The sequence below is a fragment of the Passer montanus genome, unplaced genomic scaffold, assembly GCF_014805655.1.
Source record: "Passer montanus isolate IOZ18808 unplaced genomic scaffold, ASM1480565v1 scaffold56, whole genome shotgun sequence".
Taxonomy (NCBI): Eukaryota; Metazoa; Chordata; class Aves; order Passeriformes; family Passeridae; genus Passer; species Passer montanus.
In genome coordinates this window covers 4,610,945-4,626,968 of record NW_024370595.1, presented here as the reverse complement: position 1 = coordinate 4,626,968, position 16,024 = coordinate 4,610,945, and the positions used below count along the sequence as shown (strand labels likewise).

At 36.9% G+C, this 16,024-nt stretch overlaps 1 protein-coding gene across 1 annotated transcript in view; it reads right to left on the bottom strand.

Annotated features, from left to right (window-relative positions):
- OCA2 (OCA2 melanosomal transmembrane protein) overlaps positions 1-16,024 on the bottom strand; it is a 185,986-nt gene that overhangs the window by 66,353 nt on the left and 103,609 nt on the right. Inside the window, exons 18-20 of the mRNA XM_039725691.1 lie at positions 15,333-15,390; positions 13,701-13,809; positions 2,301-2,428 (exon numbers count right to left, since the gene is read on the bottom strand). Coding sequence (XP_039581625.1) covers positions 2,301-2,428; positions 13,701-13,809; positions 15,333-15,390 — 295 coding nt within the window. The remainder of the gene's footprint in view (positions 1-2,300; positions 2,429-13,700; positions 13,810-15,332; positions 15,391-16,024) is intronic.

The window sequence follows — 16,024 nt, the reverse complement described above, 5'->3', positions numbered from 1 at the left end:
ATGACTCTTGTAAATAAACTCTGCCTGAAGAAATTCAGGTAACATGCCAATTTCTACTATAAAAATGAACAAAGAACTGTAATTCTGAGAGGCATAGGGACTTATTTTACAGAGACAGAAAAAGCAGAAAAATCTTTATATCATGTAACAGCCACTTGTGGATAAAGACTAAAAAGACAGTTGTAAAGATTAACTACCCAGGGGACACAACAGAAAACAGCAGAGCTCCAAAAGATTTCCATGTTTTTCATTGTAAAAGATGCACCAGACTGGACTGATGGTCCCCCAAAGGCAGAACCTTCAGGAGTTCCCCTGTGGTTCAGGAACTTAAATCACATTTTCCAAAATATCTGGAACCCAAATCACATTTTCCAAAACTACTTGCAGCCTAAGTCCCACACAGGCTTTTAAATGTGCCTTTTAATAGGAAAGAGAACATTTACAGCAGCAAGAAACAGCTCCAGACTGGGAACTATCCAAGCTGAAGGATCACTTAGGGTGAGCAATATGAGCTGGCAATTTTTGTATGCCCTAGACTATGGAAAGATTTCTTATACTTCAATGTATATCTTTTATATCTTTGTTTCGACCAGTCTCTTCTTGACACTGGTAACCTAAAGGAAAGAAAAATAACTTGGAAAGGACTGTCACCTACTAATCCAATAGATTTAGGATAAAAATTAGCAGTGATGATATACACAGAACATTTTCTCATTCATTTTGGGGAAGAATTTAATGTCTTATATTTTATTTTTTTTTCCATTATCTGGACAAGTTTCCTCCATGACCTTAAACTGCTGTTATTCTAGAAAGCCAGGAAAAATATTATTTCATTACCAAACTATTCCCTAGTGACATGAGAAACCGAAAAAGGAAGTTCAGTGAATTATAATAGTTGTATCCAAACTCTGGCAGAAAACGGCAAATAACTTCCTGTGTATTTTCTGTGGTATTGTGCAGTCACACAGCACTCAAATCACAGCTGGTCAATCCAAGTTCAAACAATAAATACATCAGGGAACACAACTAATAAACTGTTATAACAGCAGTAGACAAAATAAACATGGCTTCAGCATTGATTGTCTATAAGGCCTAGAAATTCAAGGTTATATGGGACCTCGTAAAATGGAGAACTAAAAACTTCCTGTTCTAATAAGCATACAATAAATCAATATTTCCTGATTAACTTTAGACTTAGTAGATCGCAGAAAACTTCATAATGATAATCAGAGTTTCCACTCATCTTCTTGGAGGTTACAAGATTTTGACTTCCACTTTGGCATTAATTAGAGTCAGTTGGATTGGTTCTTGTTTCTATTTGCTTCAAATGTTGTCCCTGTTACTGCTGTTGATTTTTTTAATAGATTCCAATTTCCAGATTTTTGGGGTCTTTGCAATTATTGGGAGGGAAGAAGGGAGAAGAGAGGCTATAAGACCAAATTAGTTATCACAGACTTTTTCCAGGCTTCTCAGTCAGGCAATTCACTAGCCATGGCAGTGTCAGTGGTCACTTGGGTACTGTCAGTCATGTTTCTACAACATTATCACATCATTTAAACGTAACAAATAACAACTGATAAACAGCCAATATTCTAGAAGCCTAATTAAACAGTTAATGTGATTATCCACACAAAAAGAAGTCAAAATATTTGGGGTAAGAATAAATCCTCTGAAGCTATACAAAAGCATCAAATTGGGAATAAAACACTGATAAACATGGATGTTGTCAAACAGAGAAGCACACAGAAAATACACAGCAAGATATCCAGGCATTTCAAGAGCTGAATATTTTTAAAATTAGCATTGCAAACTGAAATTCAGTGTTATTTTCCTTTCAAATCACACTCCCATGAAATATCTTAGGCCATTTGGTAGCCAGCATGTAGCAGACAGCAGTAGAAACATTTTTCAACTCTAGTTTAATCTTGTTCTATTATTTTTCCTATCATTTGTATAAATAATTGTAAACAAACACATAAATACACATAAAATATCTGCACACATAGACCAACAATAAACTCAGAAACTGAAATTTAAATTATAGAAAAATGATTGTGTCAGATACATTCAACAAAAGCAGAATATGGAAAGAGAATGAGACCAAGTTTATAATGAAAATTTAAATATGAAAGTGGTCCAACTAACTTTCATTCTCTGCTATTCCTCCCTGTATTATCATAACTACATTTGATCAACAACATTCCAGTGGGATTGAAGCAGCAGGAGGCCTCTCTCCAGGAACATAATTCACATTTGAAATCTTTTTCAATTCTTCAGGCTTTAGAATCAGAGAATATTACCTCCATGAGCACAAACAACGCTGCAAAGAAAAGAAGGGTTGCCCACTCAACTCTGTTCAATATCATCTCAAAATCATGGATGTCTGCTAGCACTAGCAGCCAAAGGGCTCCCAACATGGCAATCCAGCCTGCATGAGAAAAAAAGAGAACAATGTTTTACACTTCACAGACTTGTTACGTGCTACCAACATGTAAGTTTCAGTATTGTGATTTTCAAAGATTTTTGTCATATTTTTGCTTTGACTGTAGCAAGGAAAAGTTCACAGATATCACAGGATGAATGCTCTCTGCTTTCAAATTAAAATAAAATCTAAAATAAAAAAAACAATGCAAGTAAGACAAAGGCGGGTTACCCCAATAGTTAATGGGTTTGGATCACAGAGAAACCTTTAGGTATTTAGGAATAGTGAAGGATTCTGCAGCTCCTGAAAGGCTGGCTGCATCCCCTAGACCTTGAAGACTTGGTGGCTGCCTGCTCTAGAAGATAGCCAGGAAGGGAAACTCTCCTTAGAAAAGAAGAGAGATCTAGAGCAAAAGAAGCTTTCTTCAGATGTGATCCTTCTGTACATCCAGAAGTATTTTAATACACACATTTAGGTAACTGAGAGAAAATGCAAATCAAATGCACAATTAGCCAGAAAATGCACATAGCAAATTTCCTGTCCGAGCAAGGCTCACTTTCCCTCTGCACAGTTAAAGTTCTTTCTAGAGCTGCTTGATCCCTCTGGAACATTTATCTTATACCTCACAGAGTTCCCAAAGCAGAAGAAAAAGAGAACTGTCATTTCTATCTGCCACGACTTTTCAATAGCAAAGTTGATTTGCTGTATTATAAAAAAAAAGCAAATCTCTTCAAGAAAATGAAATTTATTTAGGCTGAACATAAAGGAAAGGTTTATGGAAATGCACTGCCTAATTTTCTTCTGACTGTTGTCTTGGCTGTTTTCTGAATTCTGTTAAAAAACAGTGAGCCCAACTTCACCTTAAATAAATAAAGATGATGGCAGTTCCTCTTAGAATGCTGCAAGGGAGAGTAGGTATGTGCTGATTTGAAGTTAAGTAGCAGAATTTTAACTACTGTTTTGTAAAAACCTACATAACAACATAACATTTCCTCACATACATTTTGAATGTAATTACAACAAAGTGAAGAATTAAAGAATTTCTCATTACTCATGGGACAGTCTGTGAAAATATCTTGGTATTATTCCTACCCTTCTGTCTGAAGTAACAATGAATCAACTAGAACATGCTATATGGAGATAACAATTAATCACTAAAGCTAATGAAGTAATACAGAATTGCAAAAGACGTGGATGGAGCCAGGCATTTTCTATCACCATGAGTGTTATCAGCACACATTAGCTTCAAGCAGGCAGCTTTGCATGAGGGAACAGTGCCTGGCCTTACAATATTGTTCCCTGAGAATACAGACAGGCAAGGGAGGTGTCATCCTGCCGTGCTTCAGCAAGTACAGCTCTCCAGAGGGAAGTGCAAACACATCAGCTGCCAGCTGTGACTGCACAGAGCTGATTCCAGCCTGGGGAGAGGAGAGGAGAGGAGAGGAGAGGAGAGGAGAGAGACTTTCTGGGAATTTTTTATTCACTATGAAGAATTTGGAAAGTACTAAGACACATTAAAGACTGGTTTGTCTGGGGTTTTTTTTTGTTTTGGGTTTGTTTTTTTAGCTTACTGGACCACAAAAGAGAGCCATGAGGAAGAGAAATATAAATAGTTTTAAAAAATAACTTCACATTACTCTAGTGAAAACAAAGCCTGTTTACTGTTCCACAGACCACTTCCTTTACTGCCTCTATGTACCTCTGCTTCATAACAATTGATGCCCCAGAAGAGAATTTAGAGAGAAACTGAACCTAAATTCTATTTCTACCTGTTGAAGAGGATGACAGTTTCTATTTATTTTAGGGGAAAGGAAATGAAATTTTATTATAAAGTGCATCTTGCAAATTTATAATGCATTCTTCATAAGAAAAGATTTCCATATCTTCTGCCTGGTGCCCAGAGGAAAAAAAAAAGTACAGTAGAAATTGCTTAAGGGCTTTGCTTTTCTTATACCCAGTAGGCAAAACCACCTTTGGAACAATACTTAGCTCATGCTGAGTGGAACACAATTGCAATCCTACTCAAAAAAAACCCCTTATTTTAAAATAATCAAGTAGATGAACTTGAAAATGTAAAACAATCTAATAGAGTAAAATAGAAGTCTAGAATTTGGAGGTTGGCAGGAGAAAGAAAGAAAGAAAGAAAGAAAGAAAGAAAGAAAGAAAGAAAGAAAGAAAGAAAGAAAGAAAGAAAGAAATTAAGGAGAAAAATTGCTGTGTAGTTTGTAGGCCTTTCAAATGCTCATTAAGAATTTGCATTCCTCAGCAAAAGTAATTTTAACCTACTACCTCATAGTAGCAGGTCAGAAACATAGAAACATAACAAGCTTCCTCTGAACAAAGTGAAAATGTGGACTCTGCATGTTCACTTTACCTGCTCAGAATTTGGAGTTATGCATTCATGAAGACAGAAAATTTCACTTTTCTGGATACTGAAATGGCAGTTGAGACATTTGAACTGAAAACCAAAGTCAGGGTAACATGATCCCACTGATGGCCTGGGCAAGACAGCAGGCTGCTCAAGATGGGTCAAGATAATACATTTAGGTAGGAAGAAGTAAAACTGTGAAAATCCAGGTTGGGAAGCAACTGGATGCCAAATAATCCACCAGAAAAGACTTGAGAAACACAGTGTATCACAACTAAATCTCATGGCCCACTGAAATACAGAACCAGGGCTATAAATAGTAAATTCTGTGAAGCAACCTCTCCTCTCCTCATCCCTGGCAAACCCTGAGAATATATACTGCAAGATGCATACCCATTAGGAAATCTGAGGCAGAGAAGGAAGCACAATCAACAGCCTGAAGAGCTGTTGCCTTAGGAAAGGATGTGCTGGACTTTGTTGCATAGCTGTAATAGCATGAAGTCAGAATGTGAAATCATCCACCATTATATTGTAATGCCAACACCTAGCTTCATTAACTCTCCAAACACAATTTTATAGATGAGATGGGATGGCACTCAAAACAGAACTGTGTAAGAAAGAAACCTGGTTAGACATTTCTACAGCTGGGCACTCTGTCTCCAGAGATGAGCTGACAGAAATATAGCCATCTATATTGCACCAACCCGTAAGTCTGAAAAATTACAGAGTACTCTCAGTAAAGGTCACTGCAAACAAACACACTCTATTGCCATAGCCTTATTGACTCTAGTGAACAAAAATAATTTCAGAGCTGCAAATATCAAGATAAAGGAAAGGTCGGCTTCTCTAGAAGCGAGCAATAAAGATCAAAGGCCGCACTACCAGATAAACTGTTACTTGTTCTTGGTTTTTTCTCATCAAGTGTGTGGGCAGCTGCATGGACAGGGGGTATTGGATAATGCATGCATAATTATCTATTTTTAAAGACAACCGTGACATTTCAAGGTAGAATTTTTGAAAACTATCCTAAAATAAATTAAGAATGCAAGGACCATGGAGAGCAGATCTCTTGTATTTTCGCAAGCAAGGTGTTACACTGACAGGGATGAATAACTAACATCTGGACCAGACTTTCTGAGTCCAAGTCAATGCTGGCTGCATTGACTTAGCTCCATTCCCACATTCTCATTATAAAAATATAATTGTCAAATTTATTTTAAAGTCATGTTCATGTACACCCTACCAGGAATACTTTCAACATGACTATGAATCAAAGATGTATGAAGTCTCTCAGATACAGTTATGTCCATTCTCATTTTTAAAAAACAGTTTGCATTTTCACAGTGCAATCAAGTCTCTATACCACATATCAGAGACCAGCAGGTCAGTCCCATGCAGAGCCCTTCTTCACCTCAATGTAAAAGTACTAGAGCACCTAAACCAACAGCATCACACGACACAAGAGATAACAGAGTAAATGGATGAAGCACAGGCAGGGAGGTTAAGAGCACTAAACAAGAACAAATATATCAAACTCCCCTGGCAATGGTAGCTGATGACACCTGGGGAAAAGGGATGCAAGCAGCCTCAGCAAGCACACCTACAAGGATCTGGAAGAGTCTCCATAAAAGTCTGAAGACTTTGAAAAAGGACAGCTCAAAGTGTTGGCTCTAAGCTTATATGTCTTTCTACATTGGACTGGATGCTCTCATCAGATGCTACAACACATTGCTTTGTTTATCATTGTCAGATCAGCAATTAAAGAAAGAACTTTAGTCATAGAAAGCAGCATTACAGCTTCATATAGGTGGAGCATTAATGGGAAATGGTAAGGGAAGAAAGAAATTGCCACAGACAAGAGTCCATGAGTACCTGCAGCTAAAAGAAATACATAAGATGATAAAAAAGAATCCAGGTTTATCAGTAACTCAGCTGTGGTTTGTTATAGATGATTGAGTAAACCTATGAGATGGTCAAAACCCATTTTAGGTGTAACAAAAAGCACAAGAAAAAAAAGCATATAATATACATCATACCTCAAAATAAAATCAGGTATAATGTAGAGCTGAAAACTAAATTTGAATAAATAAAGTGTTAAGCTTCAGAAAGTATATAAAAATGGGCTCAAGTGAACTCAAGTACAGGAAGTAAGAAACCATCAATACCAACACTATTTACATCCTGGCAAAGAAGAGGAAGACACCCCTAACATGTTATCTTATCCCAGCAAAAAACTCAAGTTATCAACCCTGTGTTGTGACTCCTTCCAGCCTAAATGTGTAATGCTTAACACCCTGGAGAACATCAAAGGAAGACACTAAAAACAGGGGAAAAAAGGGAGATGATACTGGGACTATTCTTTTGGGTTCTGAGATTATTCTTTTTGGGCGGAGGGGTTTGGGTTGCTTGGTGGCTTGGTTGGTTTTTCACAACAGTTTATACTGCATATTGTTAATGAGGTGGTTGGTTTTAGGTTTTTTTTTTCTTTTTGGTATTGATTAGATAATTTAGATAATTTAAGTGTTAGTATTATCATAAGATGAACAATAACTGCTTGCTCTGGCTGCACTGGTTACCGCTTTCAACTTTTTACTGATAATAAATTCTCATCTCCAGATATAGAGGATGTTCCCCTTTTTGCCCAGAATATCAGAAGCTTAAAAAGTCCATGGAGACTTTGAGAACAGGAGCCTACCACCATGTACAGAGAAGACAATCCAAATGTTTTGGAGGCCAAAGCCATTTACTTTACTGAAATATGTGAAGGAGTTTCCAGGCAACTACATATTATTCAGGATGGTATTTTTAGCTCTACAGAAAAGGTCCACAAATGTTACTTCCCAAGCTTTGCATCTGTTTGCCTAGTTTATCAAGTCATGTTAGAAAGCTTTCCAGAATAATGAAACAAAATTTAAATTAAAAGGGGGGGGGGGGGGGGCGCAGGGGAAAGAGAGACAAAGAAAATAGTCATTGTAACAGATTTAAATGCAGTTGACAATAAAGTATCATTTGAGCCATTACTTAGGAATCAACACCTACAAGCTTTTATCAGCTAAAACTGATTCATTTCCTAGACCTCGCTAATTTCTAGATAAATGTTAACTTTAGTGACAAATCAAAGACCAAATGTGCACTTTTCACAATGAGGATATATTGACATAGGAAGTGAAATATAAGATGTGCTAAACTTAATGTCACTCTTGGCACCTGGCCTACGCTTTCTTAAATCTAGATTATTCACCAGTTTTTATATCTTAATAGCTGTCTGTCTCGAGAGGATTTTTTGTTTTCTTAGGCATTAAAAATTATACATCAGCTTATTAAACTGGTCTATGGTTTTTGTCAGATATTTTATGAAACAACTCCTCAATAACACTGAGTAGCTCTATAGTAACCATTTCATTTTAACTATTGCACAAATTAACCTGAAACTAAACATAGGGGAAATGCAAGCACTTTCTTTTTTTCTTCCTCTCCATGGGGACAAACACATATTTTAAGTAGTTTTTTCTGTTTCTACAAATATCATTTTATTGTTTGTAAACAAATGTAATATTTATACAATTCCACCATCACACAGAACAGCGGCAGAACATAGTTCAATCTATTTATCACTGATAAGAGATGGGAAAAATGTTCCAGAATGAAATTTCAAAGTATAGAATTAAGAGCCTTTGACATCAACACCCCTCTCATGCTAATGGGATCTGTCCACACCTTTCTCAACCCTGTGCTCCTCTACAAGGATATATAATTCTTTTGGATCTGAGGAATTCTGCTGCACTCTGAGAGGCAGGATCTTTCTCACAGGCCTGTGGGGGAGAGGTGCAAGTTTGAAAGCACTTTCACCATTCTAAAGAAGCCTCTTGACACAAGTTCAAATGCACATACACAGCCTATCCTAGGGTCCACATAAAAGCTGGGGTGGGGAATGGGGGAAGTTATTAGAGTTCTTCTTGAGCAGCTTCCTAGGATGCATCTTCAGAATAAAGCCACACAGACTACATTTATTTCCCTTGTGGAATACTGGAGGTTTTTCGTTTACATGATCACATAATTTAGTTGAAGATCCCTAAGTTAAAGACTTCTGCCATTGGTTACAGCACTGCAACTCATGCAAGATTTTACACACACACATACTGACCCTAAAGATCTGTCTCAAAGTTGTTAGCAAAGAATCATTCCTGCAGTGAGCTCCTAATTTAAATGTTACAGAAAATAAATTAGATTAAGTTAGTTGTTAAAATCTTAGTGGGCTGCAGTAATGGAGAACTGCCATCATTGTTTCTAAGTAAATATTGGTATGAAACTTCACACATTCTGTGATGAAGAAACAAATGTAAGGAAGTTTGTGAGTCTCTCTAGGACTCTGCAATCCTCTCTTTTTCACTAAGCAAGCTACCTGATAAGTGCCACTCAGTTTCAACTCTATGATAATTATTGGTTCATCTATGTAAATTACAGTGTAAGCTGAAAATTGAGCATGTCCAATGAAACTTATGAAAATCCAAAGGTGAAAATCATAAGCATGTAAAGAGGAGAAACATTAAATCCTATCCACTTTCCTGAATTTGAGAAGTGACTCCTCTCTCCAGTTAAAACAAAATTGTTGTTATAATTTGTATGCTAGTCTCTGTAGACATAATGGAGGGAGGAAACTGTTCAACTGAGGCCCTTTCCCATTAAGGTATTTAATTTCTCATGTGAATGTGAACAATTTTTCTGTAAATTATGGAAATTAGTCAATAAATATGGCAACTGGTATTCAAAGGAGTGACAATAAAACAAGAGTCTTCCATATCTACCCCAACTGAATACATTTTTCCTTTAATGTTTTGACAATAAAATAAAGAGAAGTCTGCACACATGGTCTACTAAAAAAAAAGAAATCAGTTTACATTAAATGAAAACAGTTATTTTCCTACTTCTCCACTATTTCAATCACAGTTTTAAAATGTTTCAAAAATGCAAGATACAACTAGTTATCATAAGCAGCAAAAAGAGATCTTCAGACCTTCACAAGTAGCTGTAGCAGAATTTGCAGACTAAGTCAACAGTCAGAAGTTAAACCACATCAATATAGAGGACAAGAGAAAGTTTTGCAGGAGAAAGAAGTCTCATCAAACAAGATAACCTTTGTTTGTAAATATTGAGGAGTTTTAGCTTTAGTGCAAGAATGATGAGGGAAATTCAGATCTAGGAAGTTTGCCTGACAGCAGTGATGCAGAATACTGACTATACACCTTGTCCTACTGCCCAGAAAGGTCATAGTGATCATGTTAGTTACTTGAATGTTCCTAAAGTTAGTTATAAGTTCCTAAATTTGGGGAGTTTGCTAACACTGCTTTGGTTAATCATACCAAGGATGAAACCAGGCTGAATCACAGCTGCTGACCTCCTCCACTGATTAGTGACACCCCCAAAGATTATTCTGAGGGCAGATGAAGCTAATTAACTTAAATATTGATGGCTAAAGGATCACAGATGCCCATGGCACCAAAAATACCAGAATGGGCTCAGACAATAGCATTAAGACATGACTTCTCTGTACAAGTAAAAAAAAAAATCCAAGACACCTCCCTCTAGTGAGCAAATGGCAGTTCTTAATTATGGAAGAATTCTGTGAATCCAAAAGATCTCTCCCTGTCCCCTTGCTTAAATAATTCACCAAAGGAACATGAGAAAAGCCATGGATGGTCACACCATAGGTTCACCTGTACAAGAATCATGTCTTTAACAGGAAAAATGGTGGTGATAAGGCAGAAATTAATACAATTTGGCTTTATATAAAATAAGGTAAAATCATAATTGTATTCCTCCTGGCATTCTATCCCAGCTTCCAGCAGCCAAAATTGAGGCAGTATCTCCTCTCTGAAACAGGATCTATCTCATCTCTTTACCAAAAATGGTGGTGATAAGGCAGAAATTAATACAATTTGGCTTTAATAAAATAAGGTAAAATCACAATTGTATTCCTCCTGGCATTCTATCTCAGCTGCCAGCAGCCAAAATTGAGACAGTATCTCCTCTCTGAAACAGGAACTATCTCATCTCTTTACTCTTGGGTTTTCACCTTGTCCCTTGAATATGAGAGCAATAGTTTGTTGCAACCTTTTAGAGGAGAAGAAGACATTCCCATGTCTCAGAAACTAGTGAGCCTGGCTCTGGGAAAGAGGTGTCCAGAGGGGGAAGAGAGCAAGAGTGAGGGGGTCTGCAAGAGCAGGCTGCCTGCATTGCATGCAGACAGTGTAGAGAGGCAGGCAAAAGCAGGGCCACAGAGATAATGGGTCCCTCTTCACAGATACTAGAAGGAACTGCACAAAGTTCACAGCAGCTCAGCAACTCATTGAACTGACTAAAACCAAACCAAAGATAAAGCAGCTTCCCCACAGAAGAAGAAGGAATTAAGCTATAAATTGATTTTGGTATTTTTTCTGACACAGTCACTTTGAGCGCTCCCTTCAAAAAATCTAGCTTAAAATTTCAACAAAATCTTACTTTATATTACTTTGTAAATCTTTTTTGGTCATATTAATATAGTCCAAAGCTCTAGACATGCCTGCCTAAAAGATAAAGTCAAAATAGTAGCCCCCCCTCAAAGGGGCTTTAACTTCATCCTTTGTCATCTTTTCTCAGATGTTTTAATAATGCTTTATCAATAAAATAAAATCTCATGGGGCCAAATGAAAGTAGTATAGGAGTCTTACACTTTTTAGTATCTGGGGTTTTTTTAAGTCTCAATACTAATCTTTTATTAACATAGATATTTCATAGAATTACATAAAGTTAATTAATGAATAGGCACAAGAAAACTGAATAGGAAGGAGTTCTGCATTTCAAAAGGCAGCTAAGTATGCAAATTTTATTATTTAAATTAAAATGTCAGTACCTTCAAATTATATTAATGGTTCCAGGTTCATAATGAAAAAATTGTATCAAGGCTTGGGACTGATACAGAATTTAAAAATCTTTCTAATTCTCTCTACCAACTGCAATTTAAATTTATTAGATTTCTAACACTTCAACCTCTGTATAAACCCTTATTCTGGTAGAAAATTAAACACTGAACTGCAATTTACTTTCATCTTTATGAGAAAAACATATTGAACAAATTTACCCAAGCCAACAGAGTACAAGATGTAATGTACATTAGGAAATATTTCCATGCTTTGGAAGACTAAAATCCATAAGGCCTCACAGCAGCACTACTTCAGCAATGATAATTAAGTGACAGCTATCATGAAGATAGTGAAATTCAGGAAGCAAAAATGAGAACCTGTAAATTATGGGACATGTAAACTTATCAGTAGAAGTTTACAGGTTCAATTACTTTTCAGCAGAAATTATGTGCATGCTTTAGTAACTTTTATTCATTAATCTGACAGATTTGCCATGAATGGAGAATGGGGAGAAATTATACAGAGCACATACAGCCCTTATTTACTTTCAAGGCTGTTATTCGGCCACTGAATAACAGAAACCTAGACTGCCAAACATTCCATTTGTTTTCATTTATTTTACTGGCATAAAGCGGGACAAACAAGAAAGATCAATAGTTACTATGTTTCCTCTAGCATTGAATCCAACTCCTTTGCAGTTTCAAAAAAAAATTTCTTAGCAGAAGCATACACAACTAGTGCTGTTAGTCTTTAATGATTGTCTGGCTTTTCAAAAACATTTGGAGATGTTCTGCTTAATTCAAGTTCTACATGGTTCAGTGCCATCACTTATCTGAGACACAAAAGTAAGAGTGTAAATTGATTTCTTAAATTGGCAGTATGAAGGTCTTTCTTATGTTTTCAGCTGCCATGACTTCAAATGCATTCAAATATTTTCAGCTGCTGCATTTTTCCAGACCTTATTAATGTAGCACATTTTTCTGTTATAATACAGCAGTTTAGCTTTTAACTTCTTGACAGTAGTCTTCATGGGCTGAAATTGCCCATTTGCATGGCAAGTAGTCTGTCAGCAGCAGATATGGAAGATCTTGCTTATAACCTGATCACCACTGTAGAGCTATAACTGGCTCTATATTTTGCATAGTAAAAATAAGTGTCCATGTAATATCTGTGTATATGATTATTGAGTTATTCATTATGAGCTATTCCTCTTCAAGACTGCTCCATCTTTCAGCCACTAAGATAGAAGTACATAGTGTGCAAATTCAGATTGCATGAAAAAAATGTATTTGAAATTCCATAATCTTGAAGAGCTCAGCAGCCAAAAATTTTTTTTCATTTTTTATTGGTCAGTGCATAGGTAGGTTTTATCACTGTCTTTAAGCTAAATGTGAGATTCAATTGGGTTCTGTTTTCGGATTATGTGGAGCTTTTTCTCATAGAGATATACAACTATCTGTATAAAAAACTTCCACATATAGATCTATATATAGAAAGCACACACAGAGAGCTACTTTCATTTCACCCATATACAGTATCCTCCAGCTTTTATTTTTGGAAATGAATTATTATGGTGATAAAGTAATGGAGACTGTAAATTATACAAAGAGCTTTCTATACTTAAGAAATGATGCCAAACTGCTTCTTTGTTCTCCCCTGGAGTGATTATTTTCTGATCTCCCTGACGCGTCTTGGTCATTCACTCAGTGCAAAAGATGCCAAGGTCAAATTTGCTCATTCTGTAATGTTTAGGCAGCTCATTAGTATTGGAAATCCAGAAAATGAAGTCATGAGCACTCTCTGTTACTCCTCCTGGAGTAACTGAGACGTGACTGAATTTTTAAAACCTGCTCTTCTCTTCCCAGAGAAATTGCTGCTCAACCTGGTAGAATTGTGAGGACAGAAACACATGGAAAATGGCTTTCTGAAAAGATCGAGACTCAGAAAGATATGGCTGGCTTTTTTTTAAGGAGGCTGCTTATTTTACTTAGAACAAAACTATGAAACTTACCAAGATCTAGGTAGATGCCTGGAACAAATGAGTTGAGAAAAAACATAAGAATAACACATCCCAGCACTGTCAGACATTTGATGAGAAGAATTTTGTCTGTTATTCTGTGCTGGAGATAGACAGGAAAATAAAATTAGAAATTGTATTAAAGAACAAGCCATGTATTATGTATAGAGTTCAGAAAAGCATGTGTGAAGTGCAAACTGCTGTTCCTGTATTATATATTTCTCTTCAGCATAAAAGACAGAACTACCTGAATAGATTTTACAGGTGTGCATTTTATGCATACCTATTAAAAAAACATGAATATGTGGTCCAACAGGTTTTAAGAGATACAAGTTTCTAGCACCTGCTGCATACATTCAGCTGTATTCAGGCACCCCCTCCACAATTTCAGTCCAGAGGGTGAAGTAGGGTTGAAATGCAACTCCTGCCAAAGAGGTAATTCTGAGCACTCTGTGATTTTGTGGTCTGGGGAAAAAAAAATCACCCTTCTTTTTTCACAGTCCAGAGGGTGAAGTAGGGTTGAAATGCAACTCCTGCCAAAGAGGTAATTCTGAGCACTGTGGTTTTGTGGTCTGGGGAAAAAAAATCACCCTTCTTTTTTCGGGTGTGCTTTGAAAACCTAAAACTACTCTAGAGGTCAAATCTTTCACACCTCCTGTACAACTCTCATGTAATTGCCAAGCCCTTCATCTCTACAGAGTTTATACACCTCCATGCCCACCTCCTTCTTCCCTGTGCCAATTTCCTTGTGCCCTCAGCCCTCACACCCAGTGCTTTCCGACATGTCTCTGCTTTCACTACTACTCCAGATAATCACTTTCTCCCAGACAGAGTTTGTCTCTTGTTTCCTGTAGTTTAAAGCTCTGCTAAAATAGAAGAAAGTCTCTGTTCTTTAAAAAGTTTGTCTCTTATGCAATGCCTTGAAAGGGATGTAAAGAAAACCTGTTGGGTTTGCTCTGGTTTAGTGTGACACATAGGACAGTGTTCTCCCGTCAAGGACTTGAACCCCAAGGAGTCCAATCAAGGACTTGAGCTCTCAGACACTGACCTGATTCATTAGTGATGCCAGTGAGGTAGAGAGATTGTGACACCTAGATAATTAAATTTAGGAGACATTAATCCCACTACAGCTTCCATTGTCCCAGTTTCAGCATAAAGACTTAAGCAGTGCTAGAGTGTGCACAACTAAGAGAACAGGGTTTATCAAGTGGTTTATCCCTACTTGAATAATAAAAGCAGTAGTGCCACCAAAATGCATTTAATCAGAGTCAGCACTGGGTACATTAGGAGGAGTGTACTCCATTATCATTCATCATGGCTACAAACAACTTATCGACATCTCCTGAGCCTTTCTGGCTATGGATAAAAAATTTAGGAAAACACTGCTGAACCATTACTTCATTCTTCAAGTTATAGTCTTCTAAGGAACAAAAGTAAAAAAACCTAACAAAACTTCACCATGTGGTTCAGTAACCTTGTCTGATCAAGAAGCCAACCACCCTGGCTGCTAACTTTTCAGCTATCAGGAGAGTTAATAAATTTCCATTAGATTTAAAGCACTATCTCTCTATAAGGGCATAGCTTCATTTATCTGAATACTGGAAAAAAAAAAAGCCATCTACTTACTTTTTTCTGAAGTTCCTGGATATTTGTTTCCCAGTTTTTATCTTCTTGTGAAATTTGTCTGAAAGAAAATGACACCTACTTTTTTCCATAGTGAAATCAGAGCTCTGCCAAAAGTGTTGGAATAAATCCCTCTCATCACATATAGATCACCTCTTTCCCTGTGTGGAGTAACTCATACCACAAAAGAGTCTTGGACTTCTTACATCCAGCAGCAAAATTCCCATGAGCATTCATTTGAGACTCCACTTCTGCAACAAGCTCCACTAATACACAAACCCTTCTGTTCATGAAGAAAGCCACAGGCTGGAAAGGGACTCAAGGGTACAGACCTCAGTACAGGATCTGGCTATCTGCAATGTGTAGCTCCCTTAACAGTTTCAGGAGCTGATGTGTGTGTCCCACTGCGATAAAACAAGGGTCGTGTGCTAACATCAGCAAGTCAGAACACACATGTTTCACATTTGCATTTTATAATGAAGTTTTTAAGATCCAAATAACTTCACTGTTATCGATGCAGTCAGGTCTCCAGCAAACAGCCTTGGGCTTTGCAGTTCAGGAGCTCTGTTGTTAATGCTAATGAATTTTTGCATTGCTGTAAATGTGCTGTGCTGGAAGAATCCTGATTTTCAAGATTAAATATACAGTTTTTATTTGTAAGTCAGTAGGGTCCTCTTTGGAATACCATAAAATCT